At 39.2% G+C, this 14,870-nt stretch overlaps 1 protein-coding gene across 1 annotated transcript in view; it reads right to left on the reverse strand.

Moving 5' to 3' along the window:
* Positions 1 to 6,268: 6,268 nt before the first annotated feature.
* The window catches only part of CUBN (cubilin), a 142,397-nt gene continuing 133,795 nt past the window's right edge, over positions 6,269 to 14,870 (reverse strand). The window contains exons 60-67 of the mRNA XM_005418600.2: positions 13,675 to 13,889; positions 12,520 to 12,682; positions 11,856 to 12,064; positions 11,067 to 11,214; positions 10,767 to 10,948; positions 9,498 to 9,663; positions 7,473 to 7,708; positions 6,269 to 6,593 (exon numbers count right to left, since the gene is read on the reverse strand). Of these exons, the coding sequence (XP_005418657.1) occupies positions 6,486 to 6,593; positions 7,473 to 7,708; positions 9,498 to 9,663; positions 10,767 to 10,948; positions 11,067 to 11,214; positions 11,856 to 12,064; positions 12,520 to 12,682; positions 13,675 to 13,889 (1,427 nt within the window). The 3' untranslated portion in view covers positions 6,269 to 6,485. The remainder of the gene's footprint in view (positions 6,594 to 7,472; positions 7,709 to 9,497; positions 9,664 to 10,766; positions 10,949 to 11,066; positions 11,215 to 11,855; positions 12,065 to 12,519; positions 12,683 to 13,674; positions 13,890 to 14,870) is intronic.

Below are 14,870 nucleotides of genomic sequence, written 5' to 3' on the forward strand. Positions count from 1 at the left end.
GCTCGGGGCTTTGGAAAGGCTGCCGGGGACAAAACACGTTATCACCAAAATAACCCACACCAAAAAAGACCCCGGTGTATTTAACCAGCGGTTTCCATTTCTTCAAGTGCCTTCTTGGGTTTTCCAGTCGGCTCTAACAGCGAAACCAGTCACAAGGCTAGGTCCGCGTTCTAAGCACTTGTAACTGATCTCGACACGCCTTGGCATTGGAGTTACACCTTACTGCCCAGAATGTAGTTATGCATGTAACCTCTTTCATGCCCAGAATGTAGTTATGCATGTAACCTCTTTCATAGGGGTTAAGGTGCTCCTGCTTACTGCCATTCAACAGATATGGAAGCTCAGAGCAATTAGTGACTAAATCTATTAAGTTACCTAAGGCCAGGCTACCCACTGAGAAGCGCAGCTTTGAATTTTGCATATGTACTTCATGGTGTTATTTAGTAGCCTAAAAATGGTATCCACAGAAACCAAGATGATGAGGATTTGCCTAAGCCAGCAAATAAAAAACTTCCTGGAGGTGCAACTTCAACTTTCCCTTTTTTAGGAATGTAAGGATTTCATACTGGACTGCAGAATTGTAGCATGTTTATTCCTAATTGGAGTTTCCTACTTTGAGCGCTTCCTGAAGTTGCTGTCTGTTTTCAGGTCTTCCTTACAAGGTACTACTGGAAGAGTATCTTCCTTTTAGCTGGATTTCTCAGCAGAACCCGCTGTCACTTAGATGTACAGGACGATGATGCACAGTTCTTATTTTGTCTGCAGAACCATGAATCTGGATCCCTTTCCTGTCTAAGGAAATGCCCTAACTGCCACCAATCAGTTGTCCCAAAGACCTAAGTGCTAACATGTCTGCTGTTCCTATTTCATGGCAAATGATTGCAGGTGTCATTTAGTAACAAAGGCTCAGGCAGATTAATTGTCTGTAAGTGTGGTCCTGCTCCCTTATTCCAACTAACACCACATTGACTCTAACAAGACATTTACAAAACAGTCTTCATGGCTAATGCAAAGCTTACCTGGCTTCTCTCTGCCTCATTTATGCAGTGATCAAAACATTGCATGTAGCCTAGACACCCACATTCTACTCCTACCATAGAAGTATTTAATTACTTCCCACTTAATAAACATATTGTCAGTACTCCCTTTCATCAGGATTGTGGGGGTTTTTTGCCATTTATCTAATTTCATTATCCTGTTCTGTGTAAAGAGTTCATCTATCATGCACAGCTTCTATGTGACCTTCTTTTGGTCCTGCTTGAGCAAACTTTTGTCTGAGCATAAATCCATGCCCCAGTCAGGGATATTGGCATTGGATTTGGCAAAGGGGATTTGCTGTCAAGTCTTCCTTTTAAAGTTTCTCAATGCCTCATTGAGCACATAATTGTCGCAGAAGGAGTGGGAAGGAAGATACAGAAGCATGAGAACTGATTTTTCAGATTGTCCCTTCTGCAGTCATGAGCCATTTCCTGCAGAGGGTCTGTGTCACTGCAGTCACCCATTCACCCCTCTGTTATGCCCGCCTCCTCTTCCCAGTAGGTGCAGTCATTCCAAAACCCCTTTGGCCCCAGAAATACTTAGTTCCCTCTATACCCCCTGCTAGAGGCTGGCCAGCCCGTTCCTGGGGTCTGGCCAGTAGAGCCCTCCCCACACATTCAGTGCTTGAGCTCACAGTAGAGACTTTTCCAATTTAGGTCTTGCTGTACCTTCCAGCTACTGATTTTTCGCTAATGAAACAACTATGAAATATCTTTGCTATCTGTCAGATCTGTTCTAAATCTATCACTTGGCTTAAATGGTTGTAGAGCAGATGCCTGAATTCATTGCAGAGGCTAGCAAATGCCTTCTGTCCTTAGGCCTGCAGGCTAAAGCAGCAGACTGTGAGTAGATGCATGGCCATGGCTGTGTGGCAGAGCTGCAGTTTCCCCTGTGGTGGTCAGAGGGGGCAGAAGTTGCCCTTGCAGTGGTGCTCCCAGGCTGCTGTGCCCAGGCAGTGATGGCTGGACCTGCCTCCTGCTGGTTCCTCTCATTGTGCTGGGGGTCAGTAAGGGAATGAGCTTCCCTTTTTTCTGTCTTAGGTACTTCTACTAACCAAGGAAATGACGTTTTACATTACTATTCTATTTTTATCCCTGTTTTCTCCCTCCAAGAAAAGCTATGATAATGAGCAACATTAATGCAAGGATAGCGTGTCATCAAAAGGATGCAACAGCAACACTTCTGCAAAACCAGTTGTGTAGTGCTGGGCACTGCTACTACCAATTCATCCATCAACATTACACTCACTAAGTGTGATAACTGGCATGCAGTATTTATTTTTCCCATTGTTGTATCAAAAAAAAACTCCTAGAATTTGGCCTCTATTTTTATTATCATTTAATAAATATTTTAAACACTTATTTCTTACTAATCCAGTTGCTTTCTATTCGGAACAATATGGCCAATCCCATGACTTTTTATTGCATTTCGTTTTAATTAGGACTGCAGAATAATTCTGCAGTTTCAGTTCAGCAGTTGACAAAAAATAATTACACCAAATATGTTAATTCTGGTGCCTAGGACTCATAGCCTGTGTTATTATGGGAAATTGAGACACCTCCTCCTTTGCTTAATGAACCAATTGAAAACTGTTTTTCAGTCAAAATTGCTTAGTAAATTTAACTAAAATTAGCTATTCTTTTAAATTGACCAGCGCCATTACTTCTAGGATTTTGGCTCTATATCTTCTGTCTCCTTTACTTAAGCAACTATAATTGTAAGAATATCTCACAGTGGTATTATTTCTCATTTATAAAGAACAGTCCTGCCACGTGGGAAGGGCAATTAAAAACATTGTTATGGACATTTTAGTAATTATTCTTCAAATCCTAGTCTTTGGAGGGTTTACCATTCATATATAACTGCCTCATAAAATTACTTTTGTATAAGAATAAACATCTGTAGTAACATGCAGAAGAAGCTTTACATGGAAAATAAAAATATGCAGGCTCTAGAAAGTGAAAACCTGCCCTTTCATTATCTGCTTTGTCATTGACAGAGGGAGGTTGCAGTCATGTTATTACAGTTATTACAATACAGACGTGCAGCATTCACAATGACATTATAAAATAGCAATGTGCACAGACATAAAAGCAAAGGTTTTCATGGCAGTGTTGTAAGATGAAGCTATATTTCTTATTAAGTACAGATTTTGTCTTTTGAATTGTACACTGCAAAAAGCACATAGAAGTTTCATGGAATAATTATTTCCAGATTATCTATTTGGTTCAGAACCAAATAGATAATCTGGAAATAATTTTTGTGTTTGCTGTGCATTCATTTTAAAGCAAGTGTTTCAAATTGCTCCTTACCTTCCAAGACAGAAACATGGCTTAGCATCAGCTCTCTCCTCTAAGGACCTCCACTTTACTTCTGCAGTTGGTATTTTTGTTGTGGTTCCTCATATAATATGTTAGAGGACAGCAGTGGGTTTCTTTGTTCCTTTGTTTTTTTAAAGAATGAGTTTGATAATTTAATTTTAGACCTTGACTATTTTTGGCGAGAGTCAGTTGGGCTGGATCAATTCAACCTTGTACCAGCAGCTGCATTCAACAGTCTTCATGAGCACAAATTCTCTGCTGGGCTTTTTTTTTTTTGTTTCCCTCTAAATAGCCTCATGCATTTAGCTCATTTTTAAATAAAATTATGCATAAGTATTGAGTATTTACAACATTTAAAGATTCACCAAGCATTAGTTATTGTTAGATTAAAAAAAAAACTTTAAAAAAATTCTCTTCCTCTCATTCATAGTGCTCTTTATTCTTTTTTTTTCTGCAGAATTTCAATGATTTTATAAAATTTTATGATGTGACAGATCTTGCCAACAGCAAGTATTGATCATATAAAAAATGTCCAAAAGCATTTAATTGCTTTAAAGTGAAACATGTTTTTTCTCTTAGTGAAAGCAGCCTTTCTGAAGTATAGATTTCAGCAAACTCACCTTTTTAGCTGGAGTTCCCCTCAAGCTCTTAAGGGCAAAGGTTTTGTTACCAGAGTGGCCCCAGGCACATGTCAGGCCACCGGAGCACATCTCTGTACCTGTCCCTAGGTCAGCAGGAGACCAGCCTCAGTGTCTGCTGTGTCCTCGGGCACCTTGGTGTCCTTAAACTGTGTGACGTGGTGCTGACTCCAGCCTCCAAAAGCCACTAATGACCTTCATTCATTAAAACCACATACAGGTTTCTGTTTGTCAGTTTATGCTCTGTCACACCTGCAAAAAGGCCAGTGTTTAACCTGAGAACTCATTTCTTACAGGGCTGATCCACTCTTAGAGAGCAATGAACACACCACAGAACACTGCCTGCAGTGGCACGGAGCTGTTTGGAGGGATGTGTCCTTCCCTTTCATGTGTGGCTTCCAGCTGAGCTGCGCTCTGGGCTGCTGAAGTGCAGAAAATGACAACATTCTTGCATGCTGATTCTTGCCTAGAATCTGATGTTTCCATGTCCAGCCACCTCACAGCAAGTGACAGCATCCAGATCTTGAGGAGATTCTCTGCCAAGTGCAAGTGGGGTGCACCAGCTGCACCAAATCCATGGTGGTTCATAGGAAGGTCAGAGCCACAATGAACATTCATGAAGCCTGTGATGCAGCGTTCCACAGGGAAGAAATGCAGTCCTCCTTTGCTCTGCAGGCAAACCACTCAATCCATGTTTGATTGTACTTGGAGTTTCTTACACATCATTGTCTATAGAACTTATTTTGTGACTTTATCTTCAGACATTTCAGATGTTTCTTTACTGCTTGCTATTCTATGTAGGGAGTTTTAATAAACACTGTGGACAAAGATTGCATCATCCTTTGGCGGCAAGTACAGCATCAGTTTGACTAGACTCAGCAAAAGTTTTCTGGACTACTAATCTGAGCATATTTGATTATATGTCTTTTATGTCTTTCCTTATTAGAGGAACTTTCTGTTTTGCTGGCAGCTCAGTAGGAAACAGCTGCCTCACAATTTCATCCAAATACAGATATATCTGATTTTTCCATGTTAGAGTTAGGCATGTTAGCAGGAGTATCACCTGTACATAGACTCAGTTTTTCTTAGTCCTTGGACAGTTATAAAATGCTGGCTTACATCTAATTCTGTTGGCCAGTGGGGCTTCACAGGTTTCTATTTCTCTAAGTTGTCACCCAAGGATTTGTGTCATATTTTATAGCTTGTCCCTTTTGTCTGCTTTGTTTTTTCTACATTTTATCTTAACCAGAATATCTGCTCAGCTGTTATAAAGTTTTGTATGTTTGTGGAATGATGCCTTTTTGGCATTCACTGGGCAATCTTCAAAGAGTTCCTAGATTTTGTTAAAACTGCCACTTACACTTTAATCTCTTTTCATAATTAATTGCTTCAATAATCACATTAAAGAATTGCTTTCACTGTAAGTGACTCTTTGTAATAGTTGTGAAATGAGAGTTCTGATAAGGCCCCTGTTCCTTTTCTGCAGTGCAAATTTCTCTTGCCTGTCCATCACAGCTGACATTCAGGAAATTAATTGGTCATTTGTTCTGGATTGTGACAAAAAATGCTTCATGGTGGGAATCAGTGTCCTCTGTCCACCCTGTCAACAAATCTTTTATGTATGATGTGTGTTAGCCTGGGGAAGGGAAAAACTAATTGAGTCAAAGGTCAATTGATATTTTTATGTCTGCCCTATTCTGAAGTTATAGCTGTTTCATAAATGTCCAGGAAGTTGCCTAAAGATTGACTAGAAGGGTGACATGGTTACTGAAAGCCTCAGAAGTTTTTTATATTCAGTTGTAAAATAGACTTTGAAGCTTGAAAATATAACTCAATAAGTATAACCACAGTTTTCTGTATATATTGAACATAGGGCTCTGATCCTGAAATAACTTCTTAATTTGCTTAACATTTAGAACCATCTCCTAGCTGTGTTAAACTTCAGTGAATGGTCAAGTACTGATTTCAGCTGGGTTCTTATACCCAATGCACACTATTACTGAAAGTTCTTCAGCGCAGTTATCTATGTTAATGGTTATAGGACAGGGACCATTTTTTAGCAATTTCTGATTTTAGGTAATTTGAATAAAATTTAAGCTGATGTTTTCAGAAATGCTTGGGGCAAAACCACATAACTCTAGGGAACAAACTAAAGACAGCTTCATATGTTACATCCTCTCATCAACTTCATGTGTAATTAAATTTTTATAGCATTAATTGTACAATTTTGAAATTATGTAGAAGAATATAAAAACATCTAGCAAAACCTCCTTTTCCCACTTGGGTAGGTAATAGTTTATTTTCAGCACAATGGCAGATCAATGGTTTTTTTGACAGTATTCCAAGTTCATAACAGCTACATTTACAGTAACTTTTAAAAGGCCTTACTTCAGTTGCAATTGTCATCACTGGACTTCAAACCTCCTTTATCATCTAAAGTCTTTTCAGTGTAGCAATGAATGGTAATATATTTCTCAAAAGCAATGTTTTAGCTTGTCCAGCTTAACTGGAATCCTGATGGCAGAGTCACATATTCAGCATGAAATTTTACATAGACTTGATGGGATGTAGCAGTAAATGGAGCGATGTTTGAATCCTAAAATGAAAGACAAGAAAAATTAAAAGCCTTACAGAACATCAAGATCCTTGATGAGACAGTCAGAGAGTTAGAACTGAGGCACAAATTGGATCATGGATTGACTGATCTCAGTAACTGTTTTAGTTACTGTTGCTGCATTTCTCCCTCAGGATATTGCAAATATTTAGAACACAAATACAATGAAGTATGGAGCAAACTTGTTTGATGCCTCCCACTAGATGTCACTGTACGGTCTGAGTTGGAAGGTTTCTAAGGCACCACACAGGTTCTCGCTGGTTTTACCTCTCCTCGGCAGGTAAGAAGGGTTTAACTTCTATTTTTAGAGTCGTGGTCTAATGTTTTGGTTGAAACTATACTTGCATATGGGGATACCGGAGATTGGTTCAAGTTTGAGGATTAGGAGCATTTATGGGGATTATATGTAGGGCTATGAGAAGATGTTCTCGTGTGGAGGAGTTTTGGACTGATGTAATATGGGATGGGAGAGTGCCTCGTTGTGTCATTATGAGCATGTATAGGGCGTATGAGGCGGTAAGTAGGATTGTGGCTCCTGTTAGGATAATTGAGAAGGCGGATCAGTTGAAAAGTGCGATTACAATAGTTAGTTCTGCTATGAGGTTTGTTGTTGGAGGAAGGGCTATGTTTGTTAGGTTAGCTAGGAGTCATCAGGTGTCTATGAGTGGTAGAAGGGGCTGAAGGCCTCGTGTAAGTAGGAGGATTCAGCTGTGGATTCGTTCATAGTTGGTGTTGGCTTTTGCCTTCACTTCCACTCATCTGTTTGGAATTCACGTCAGAATGAGGGAAATGGTCTTGTACATGGAACAGTAAAAGCTCCTTGTAACCACTCCTGCGGTCACGGAGGGAGGCAGTACGCACCGTTCCGCAGTAGGGCCCAGCGGGGGCATGGCTGGCGTCTGGGCCATCATAGAGGATCAGGTAGTTGCTGCTGCAGTCCCCTGGGTCATCGATGCTGATGAAATCAAAGTTCACGGTGACAATTCTTCCCTGGGGCGCGGTGATGGCCCACTCGCAGTCAGTGTTGTTGGGGTAAGTCCCCGGGTACCTGGGGCTGGCAAAGGAGCCACTGGTGCCGTACAATGTCCCGCCGCATCCTGGAAGGAGATGCTGTTAATTGGCCTGGAAGGCTTCGTTTCACAAGGCAATACATGATGTGCTACATTAGTACAGTATCAGTGCTGAAAACCAGAGAGACTGTGAGCTGGGACAGCTAACGTGGCTGGGAACACTAATAAGAGGTAAAACTGAGGCTCTAGCTTTAGCAGCCTAAGAATATGCAACGGGCATTAGACCGTCACTGAATATTAAAACCAACACCACCCCACCCCCCAAATACTTTGAAACAGGAACTGAAGTTTTCAGTCTGTGCCTTAGTCAGTTCAGTTCCCAGCTACTCAACTGGAGGTGAATTTGCTGTGACTGTTCTTTGGCTGAAAAGTAGTGAACCCCATGGGATAGAAAAATATAGAGAACAACTCAGAGGAATTATGCATATTAAGTAAATCAAAGTCCATTTATACCAAAATTCAGTCTTCAACAGTGGGCAGAAGTAGATGACCTACAAAAAATGCAAGTTTATAGAGGAAGAATGTGCAGGCCATGATCCAGATTACCCTCACAGTCTCCAAGAAGTTTCAGTTTACAGTTCCCAGACATGGCACCTTTCCCCTTAGTGATGTTTATCAGATGAACTTGTGTGGGTAGCCCTTGAATCCATGTAAATTTGTAGCATGCTGTGGGAAGGGACTCCACAGTTTAACTGCATACTGTATCAAGAACTGGTTTGTCTAGTTTGTTATGGACCTATGAGCTCCTGGCTTTATATGATGACTGCTATGGGAAAAGTCAAAGAACAGTGGATCACTCTTTATCATCCAATATCACTCAATTTTATAGAATTCTGTAGTTTCTTAACCAGATTTAAAAGTGTCAGCATACCTCAAACAGAAGCCACTTTTAATGCTGAGCCCTTTGTTAATCCTGATTTTTATAAGAGGAAGAGACCAAAACTGTGCACATCATTCAATTTGTGTGTAAACTATGGATTTATACAGTGGCTGTCTATTTCTTTTCTCTTCCTTTCCCAACAATTTCCATCATTATGCCAGTCTATTTGACTCTTAGTAAACTTTTGTTTTCATGAAACTGTCTTTACCTGTAAGATCTTGTTGTTGACTACTAAAAGTCAACTCAATGCCCGTATTTCTGTAAGTAAAGTTAGGATTGTCCTTTTTTTTTTACCACATTCTTTATTGACACTTTCCTACACTGAGCTTTCTCTGCCTTTCCATCACTGGGTCACTCAGTACTGTATGGTTATTCTGCAGTACTTCTCATCTGGCCACAAGCTTTCCTACCTCTAGTAACTCAGTGTCATTACCTAGTTGTTCACTGCCATTTCATAAGCCATTCATGAATGTGTCCATGATATAGTCACTACACAGCATTACAGGTAGTTTATTTTCTTGGGGCAGCTTCCTGTCCCCTTCAGGCTTAGCCGTGCCTAGCTCTTCAGGGATATCACAAGTGGACTAGTAGAGCAAGCTGAGTCACCACCAGCACCACCACTCTGTGGATCCCAAGGCAGATGTTCTTGATATTTTCCAGCCTCTCACTGAAAGAAGGAGATCTTTATCTTAAGTGGACGACATCATCTGAGGTTTCTAAAGTCAACATTAGGAGAGGGAATTGCTTCCAACTCATAAAATAAATCTTGCCCCAATGGCCTTGAGGAGCAACTGCCTCTCTCTGGTGACTGAATAGGGTGGACTGTGAGTTCTAGAGAAGTTATAAAGTGGTGATGAGGAAGGATCCGTAAGGAGATTAATTCCACATTGCTGCATTTTCCTTCTATGTAGAATTATTTTGTAGTTACAGCCTTACCACTTGATGATGAAGTCCAAGTAATTTCATATCCATCATGAGCCACTGAAAAATCGCTCTTGAAACGAAGGTAGACAACATGGTTTTGGGGGAAGATGGGACTGGGCACAGTGTTTCCACAGAGCCTGCCAAGTAGTGGTGATTGCACATCACTCCCATTTCTGACCTTCACGGAACACAAAAAATTTACAAAAAATACTGTCAACATTACATTCCTATGCACTTACACACCAGCACAATTATTCACGGATACAAACACAGCACAAACTAGGTAGCAACTTGCATGCTTACTATAGCTGTAACTTTAATACTGCTATATTTCCTACCACATATTCTTGTGTAGAAGGAAAAAGAGGCCATTAACTGGTCTGAGTTTTATAAGTAATTGCACAGAACAAGTATCATCAGAAACAGGCAGCTAAATGTTATAGTGTGAATATCTCCTGACTGAAAAAATTGCTTGACTAGTAGCTAAGATGTTCTTATGCAATTCAAGCCTATGTTTTGCTTTTCATAAGAAATATTAATATTCCAGATGAAAAGATTAATTCTTTACCCTGCAGACTGCTCTTTTCCCCAGTCACAGTAAAACACAGATCATATTACATAGCTCAGATTTAATCTGATTTTTTTTCCTACACTCCAATAATGCTGGTGCTTAGATCCATTTCTTGAGACAGTAAAGAGGATATGAAAATAGAGCTAAATAATGATTCTGCCACAGACATCTGATTTTTGTCATCTGACCAGAGAACAGGGAAACCTGCAAGAATGAGGATTGTGTAGGAGGAAGATACAGTTTTCACTGACACAAAGTACTTCTACAAGTGTCTTACAGTTGTCACTAGAGCTTGTTAATTTCTGTTTTGTTGTTTTTTGGGGTTTTTTTAAATTGCTTTTTTAGGAAGAAAATCTTTCTTGAGAAAAATTTGAAGCTGATAGAATCTACTGCTGTAACAAAACCACTCAGATTTATGGCTTTCTGTTCATTCATGGATGTTAGTATCAAACACAAACTATTCCAGATGACACTGTTAAACTGGGTAACCTCAACAAGAGCTAGGTAAGGATAAGATAATGAAACTATTTATTCACTGGGTTTGGATTTACTAGAGTGTATTGTTTCACCATAAAACTCTGGCAATAATTAGTCCCTAATTCAGTCAGTTCAACTCAGACTTGATCCAAACTTGATCCAAACATACTAATATCCTTTGAATTTAGCAGATTTTTACATAGGCTTACAAAATATGTATACTTGCATGATACCTCTAGGAAATCATGTGAACAGCGGATGCTGTCTTCCAAACTGAAAGCGTGGAAAAAGAGCGATATTGTGTGATTTGGGGGAGCTCGAAGAATGATAGAACAATCCATATTATTGGGGTGAAGACCAGGCCAGCCAGGGCTCTTCAGGTAACCAAATGACTGATTATACTCTCTGCTGCAACCTTGAGACAGAAAACCAGAAACATGTAAGGATTTCAGATCTCTGTATTGCATTTCAGTGTATCAAATAAACAAAGAGAATAGTAGATAGATTTTTTTGTGACATTTCTTCAAGCTTACCTGTAGCTTGATAGGAAAATCTGAATCCATTGTTAATCATATATTCATCTGACTTGAAAGTCACAATGGCAGTGCGATCATAAGAATAAAACTCAGGGACTGGAAAAGTTTCAGTGCCACAGAATCTATGGACTGACCCTTGGCTCTGCTGGAATTTAATACATCACAAGTTACTTAATGATATAATTCAGTTTTGTACGTACTGAACATAAGGTAAATAAATCTCTCAACACTTTCTATACCAATTATGAAACTGCATTTTAAACTTCTCCTGGAAATCACTTAATAATATCTCAACATTTCATGCTGAATTATTATTAGGAACAAATAGAATATAAGAGCTATTCTCATGCCAAAATGAGAAATGATGAAAGAAGGTTTAGAATATGAGGGACATAAATATTGGGGGTTTTTTTCTGGTGTTTTTAACAGTTCCTGGCATGAGTATTCATTTTTATTATGATTCTTGGATGGGAGGAAGCACAATGAAAACTTGCTGTGGGACAGTTTTTCCTGTTTATCAGGTTTGGCAGCACTGATACTGGGTTCAACTGTGAAAAACTGAGTAACACTTGCCCAGGTCTAACTCCACGTGTGCACAGAGTGCTTCTGAGAGGTCTGTGCACAGTTACCACATGTCACTTGGGGCACAGTCAGTAATGTTTTGGATGTGCCCTCACAGAGGATCATCCATGGATATATTACCAAATAGTAAGTTTCTTCTCTCTTTCCAAAGAGTGAAGGGAGCTGAATGGGAATGGGGAATGCTATCCCCTGTAAATTCCTTACTGTTGGTGAATCCTGGAGCTCTAGGTAGTTCTGAGAGCAGTCCTGGCTGGGATGGAGGTGGAAGGTCTCTACCACCACCCTGACTTGCTCTTGCGGAGGGGCGTCAATGACCCAAGAGCAGAGAGTAAAGGGTGGATATTCATTTGGAAAGTTAGGAGATGTTGCAGTCACAGATGTAGAAGTTGCATTATAGATTCCTCCACACAGGCCTGTGTAAAACAGTAACAAATGCATCATGGAGTGAAAACTGGGTAAAACTATTTTTTGAGCAAAACTCAAATGGAGTTGAGTTTTGGACGGTATACTTTTGTATCTGCCTCTGAGTTTCTATAAGGAAAACAAAAAGCAAATACGTGCTAGTGGAGTCAATATATGTCATCAAACTCAAATAAATGTTTGTTTCCTATTTGTTAACAATCTGTGGGCATTTCTGTTTTGTACTCTCAGACTGACAGCCTCCTCCCAACCAGCTAAGACCAAAGAGAATTGTACTGAGGTCAAGCTATTTTTAGCTTGCGTAAAGATGCTGTGCTACTGACTGTCTTTGCTCCTTCCTGAAACTTATGTCTAGAACAAATTTTGAGATAGTATTTAAATATGAATGTCCATAAAAGAGTTATAAATATATATCTATATATATGCATACATATATTTGTATACTTACGATCTACTGCGGTATAGGTGGCATTGAAACCCCTTCTTTCCACATATCTGTCTGTGACAAATTTCACGGTCAGGAAATTACGAGTAGAAAGAAAAGGAGCTGGCACTGCAGATCCACAGAATGTGCCTACTAAATTGGCATTTTCATTATCTCCATCATAAAGCTGAAAGAAGCAAAATATATAAGCTGCTAATAGTTTAGGCACAACAAACAAATAAAGAGAAATAAAATTCTCTGAGCCTGCTTTACATTACAATTTGGTTTACTTGAAAGTGCAGTGTGTTCTCTTTTGCTTTAACAGGATGCTCTTGATTACCATAATTATTCACTGCCATATTAACTAATTCTGTTGGACAGGGTAAATCTCATTATGGAACATTCTGGTCCTGTTTTAGCAAATCTATCAAAAAATGATTACATTTTAATTTGGCACTCTCATTTCTTTATTATATGTAATCTCAAAGTTCTTTTCAATGAGAAGATTGATTTTATTCATCCAAATGTAGAATGAAATCCTTGTTTCATTGAGTATCTCCAATGTTCAACAGGATCTATAACATTCCTTGGTGGAGTTTATTCAGCAGCATTCTGCAATCTGATGGTTTGTATGCTCATCTCCAAGAAAATAGCTTCTTCAGGTGAGCACTGAGCACCAAGATTTTTGATTAAAAAAAAAGAAAAATTATATTAATTCTAGTCCTTTCAAGCAACTGTGCATGTATATGCAAAATTTCCCTCTGCCTATGTAACTCCTGTCCAGAAGTTATCAAAAATAATTCACCCTTCTTCTCTGCCTTGCCCTCAGTTTTTAATTCTTGATTTCTCTTTAATTGGTTCTGCTCAACTTCAACCTGATACTCTGAAGTTTTACTTTACATGTGTTTGAGTTTTATTTTGTTTCTATTCTGTGAAATAAATACTCATTAAATGAGCAGTCTAAGAACAGAAGTGTGTGTAATGTTAAAACTCTTACTGGTTTCCAGAAAGGCAGAATGACATCTGGTGTAGTAATCTAACCCAATGAAAAAATTTAATTATATTAAGGAATTTAATTTCTTCTTAGGATCATTTTCTATTAATAAAGTTAGCCTTGTGGAGAAGTTAATGGATTGTATCTCACTGCTATTTTCTTGTTAACATACTGAGCTGTCTTACTTTGACATAATCATATCGGCACATCCAAACAGATTGTGCTTCAAGCTCAAATGAAGAGAAGGTGAGCTTGATCCTTTTGTTCACAGGTGCAGTTATGATCCATACACAGTCCAGATTTTTCTCATATCTTCTGGTCACATTGGAGACTGGAGGGCCAAAGGTAGAAGCTGAAGAAGCTGAAGCTGACAAGTAACCACCACAGCCATTCTGAGGTCCTGTTGAGGAAGCAGAAGCTTTTTAACAGCAATCCCTGGCATTTATTTAATCTCTAACTCTTTAGTGTTAAGCCAGGAGCTTTTTATCTGTGCTACAGTATTTTACCATCCTGTCTTGCAAGGACTATCTGAGTGATTAAAAGATTTTCAACACAAAGAGAGACATGAATCACAATTAGATTTCATAGAGTGAATTAAGAAAGGCTCATGTCTTTTGTTGAATATAAAAACAGTATTTACTTTGAAAATATCTCAATAGAAGTTTTTAAAAGGGACTGTCAGAAGACAGAGGGCAGCAATGAAACAGAAAAGTGTCGGTCTGAGGGCCTTGGAACGGGATCCTTGCTGGCCTCTGAGAATATTTAGTCAGTAGGGGGCACTGAGCTGTTGGCTTTGAAAATGTGATATAAGATCAAGTTGCTTCTTTTGGCAATACAGCCACATCCTAGAGGGACTGAATTTGGCAGCCTGACACTGTATTCACGAATCTAGCTAAAAGGGACTTCTGGAAGTGTTTTGCTTGGTGGGAACTTACAGCCCCTCTGAAATGCAGGCTGCTTTTCATTTGGTTCCCACAGACTGGGCTAAGTCCTTGACTTATTTACTGTGAAAATTTGAACTCAATAAAGTCAGTCACATTGAAAGAAATTACCTCTGGGGAAAAGCATTTATTTATCACATTGAATTCCAAACAAGCAAAAACCACAGATTATGTGGCAGGCTTTTTTTTTTTTTTAATAGTTTGATTTCCAGAGGTTGGACTGGGCTAGTAAATGTGATCATCAATTCATTTATTTCCTGCCCCAGTCTCTATGAGGTCTCCTGGCCACTTATTTAACTCTGGAATCTCAATTAAATATTGTTTTACTCTTGCTTTGGGGTCAGAGGAAAGAGTTTTTGTAAACTGCACAGAGCAGAGGAGTAACTGCAAGCCTGTTGTCTCCTGCAGCAAATCCATTTATGAGTATTCAATAACAGATG

The sequence above is a fragment of the Geospiza fortis genome, unplaced genomic scaffold, assembly GCF_000277835.1.
Source record: "Geospiza fortis unplaced genomic scaffold, GeoFor_1.0 scaffold138, whole genome shotgun sequence".
In the NCBI taxonomy this organism is placed as follows: Eukaryota; Metazoa; Chordata; class Aves; order Passeriformes; family Thraupidae; genus Geospiza; species Geospiza fortis.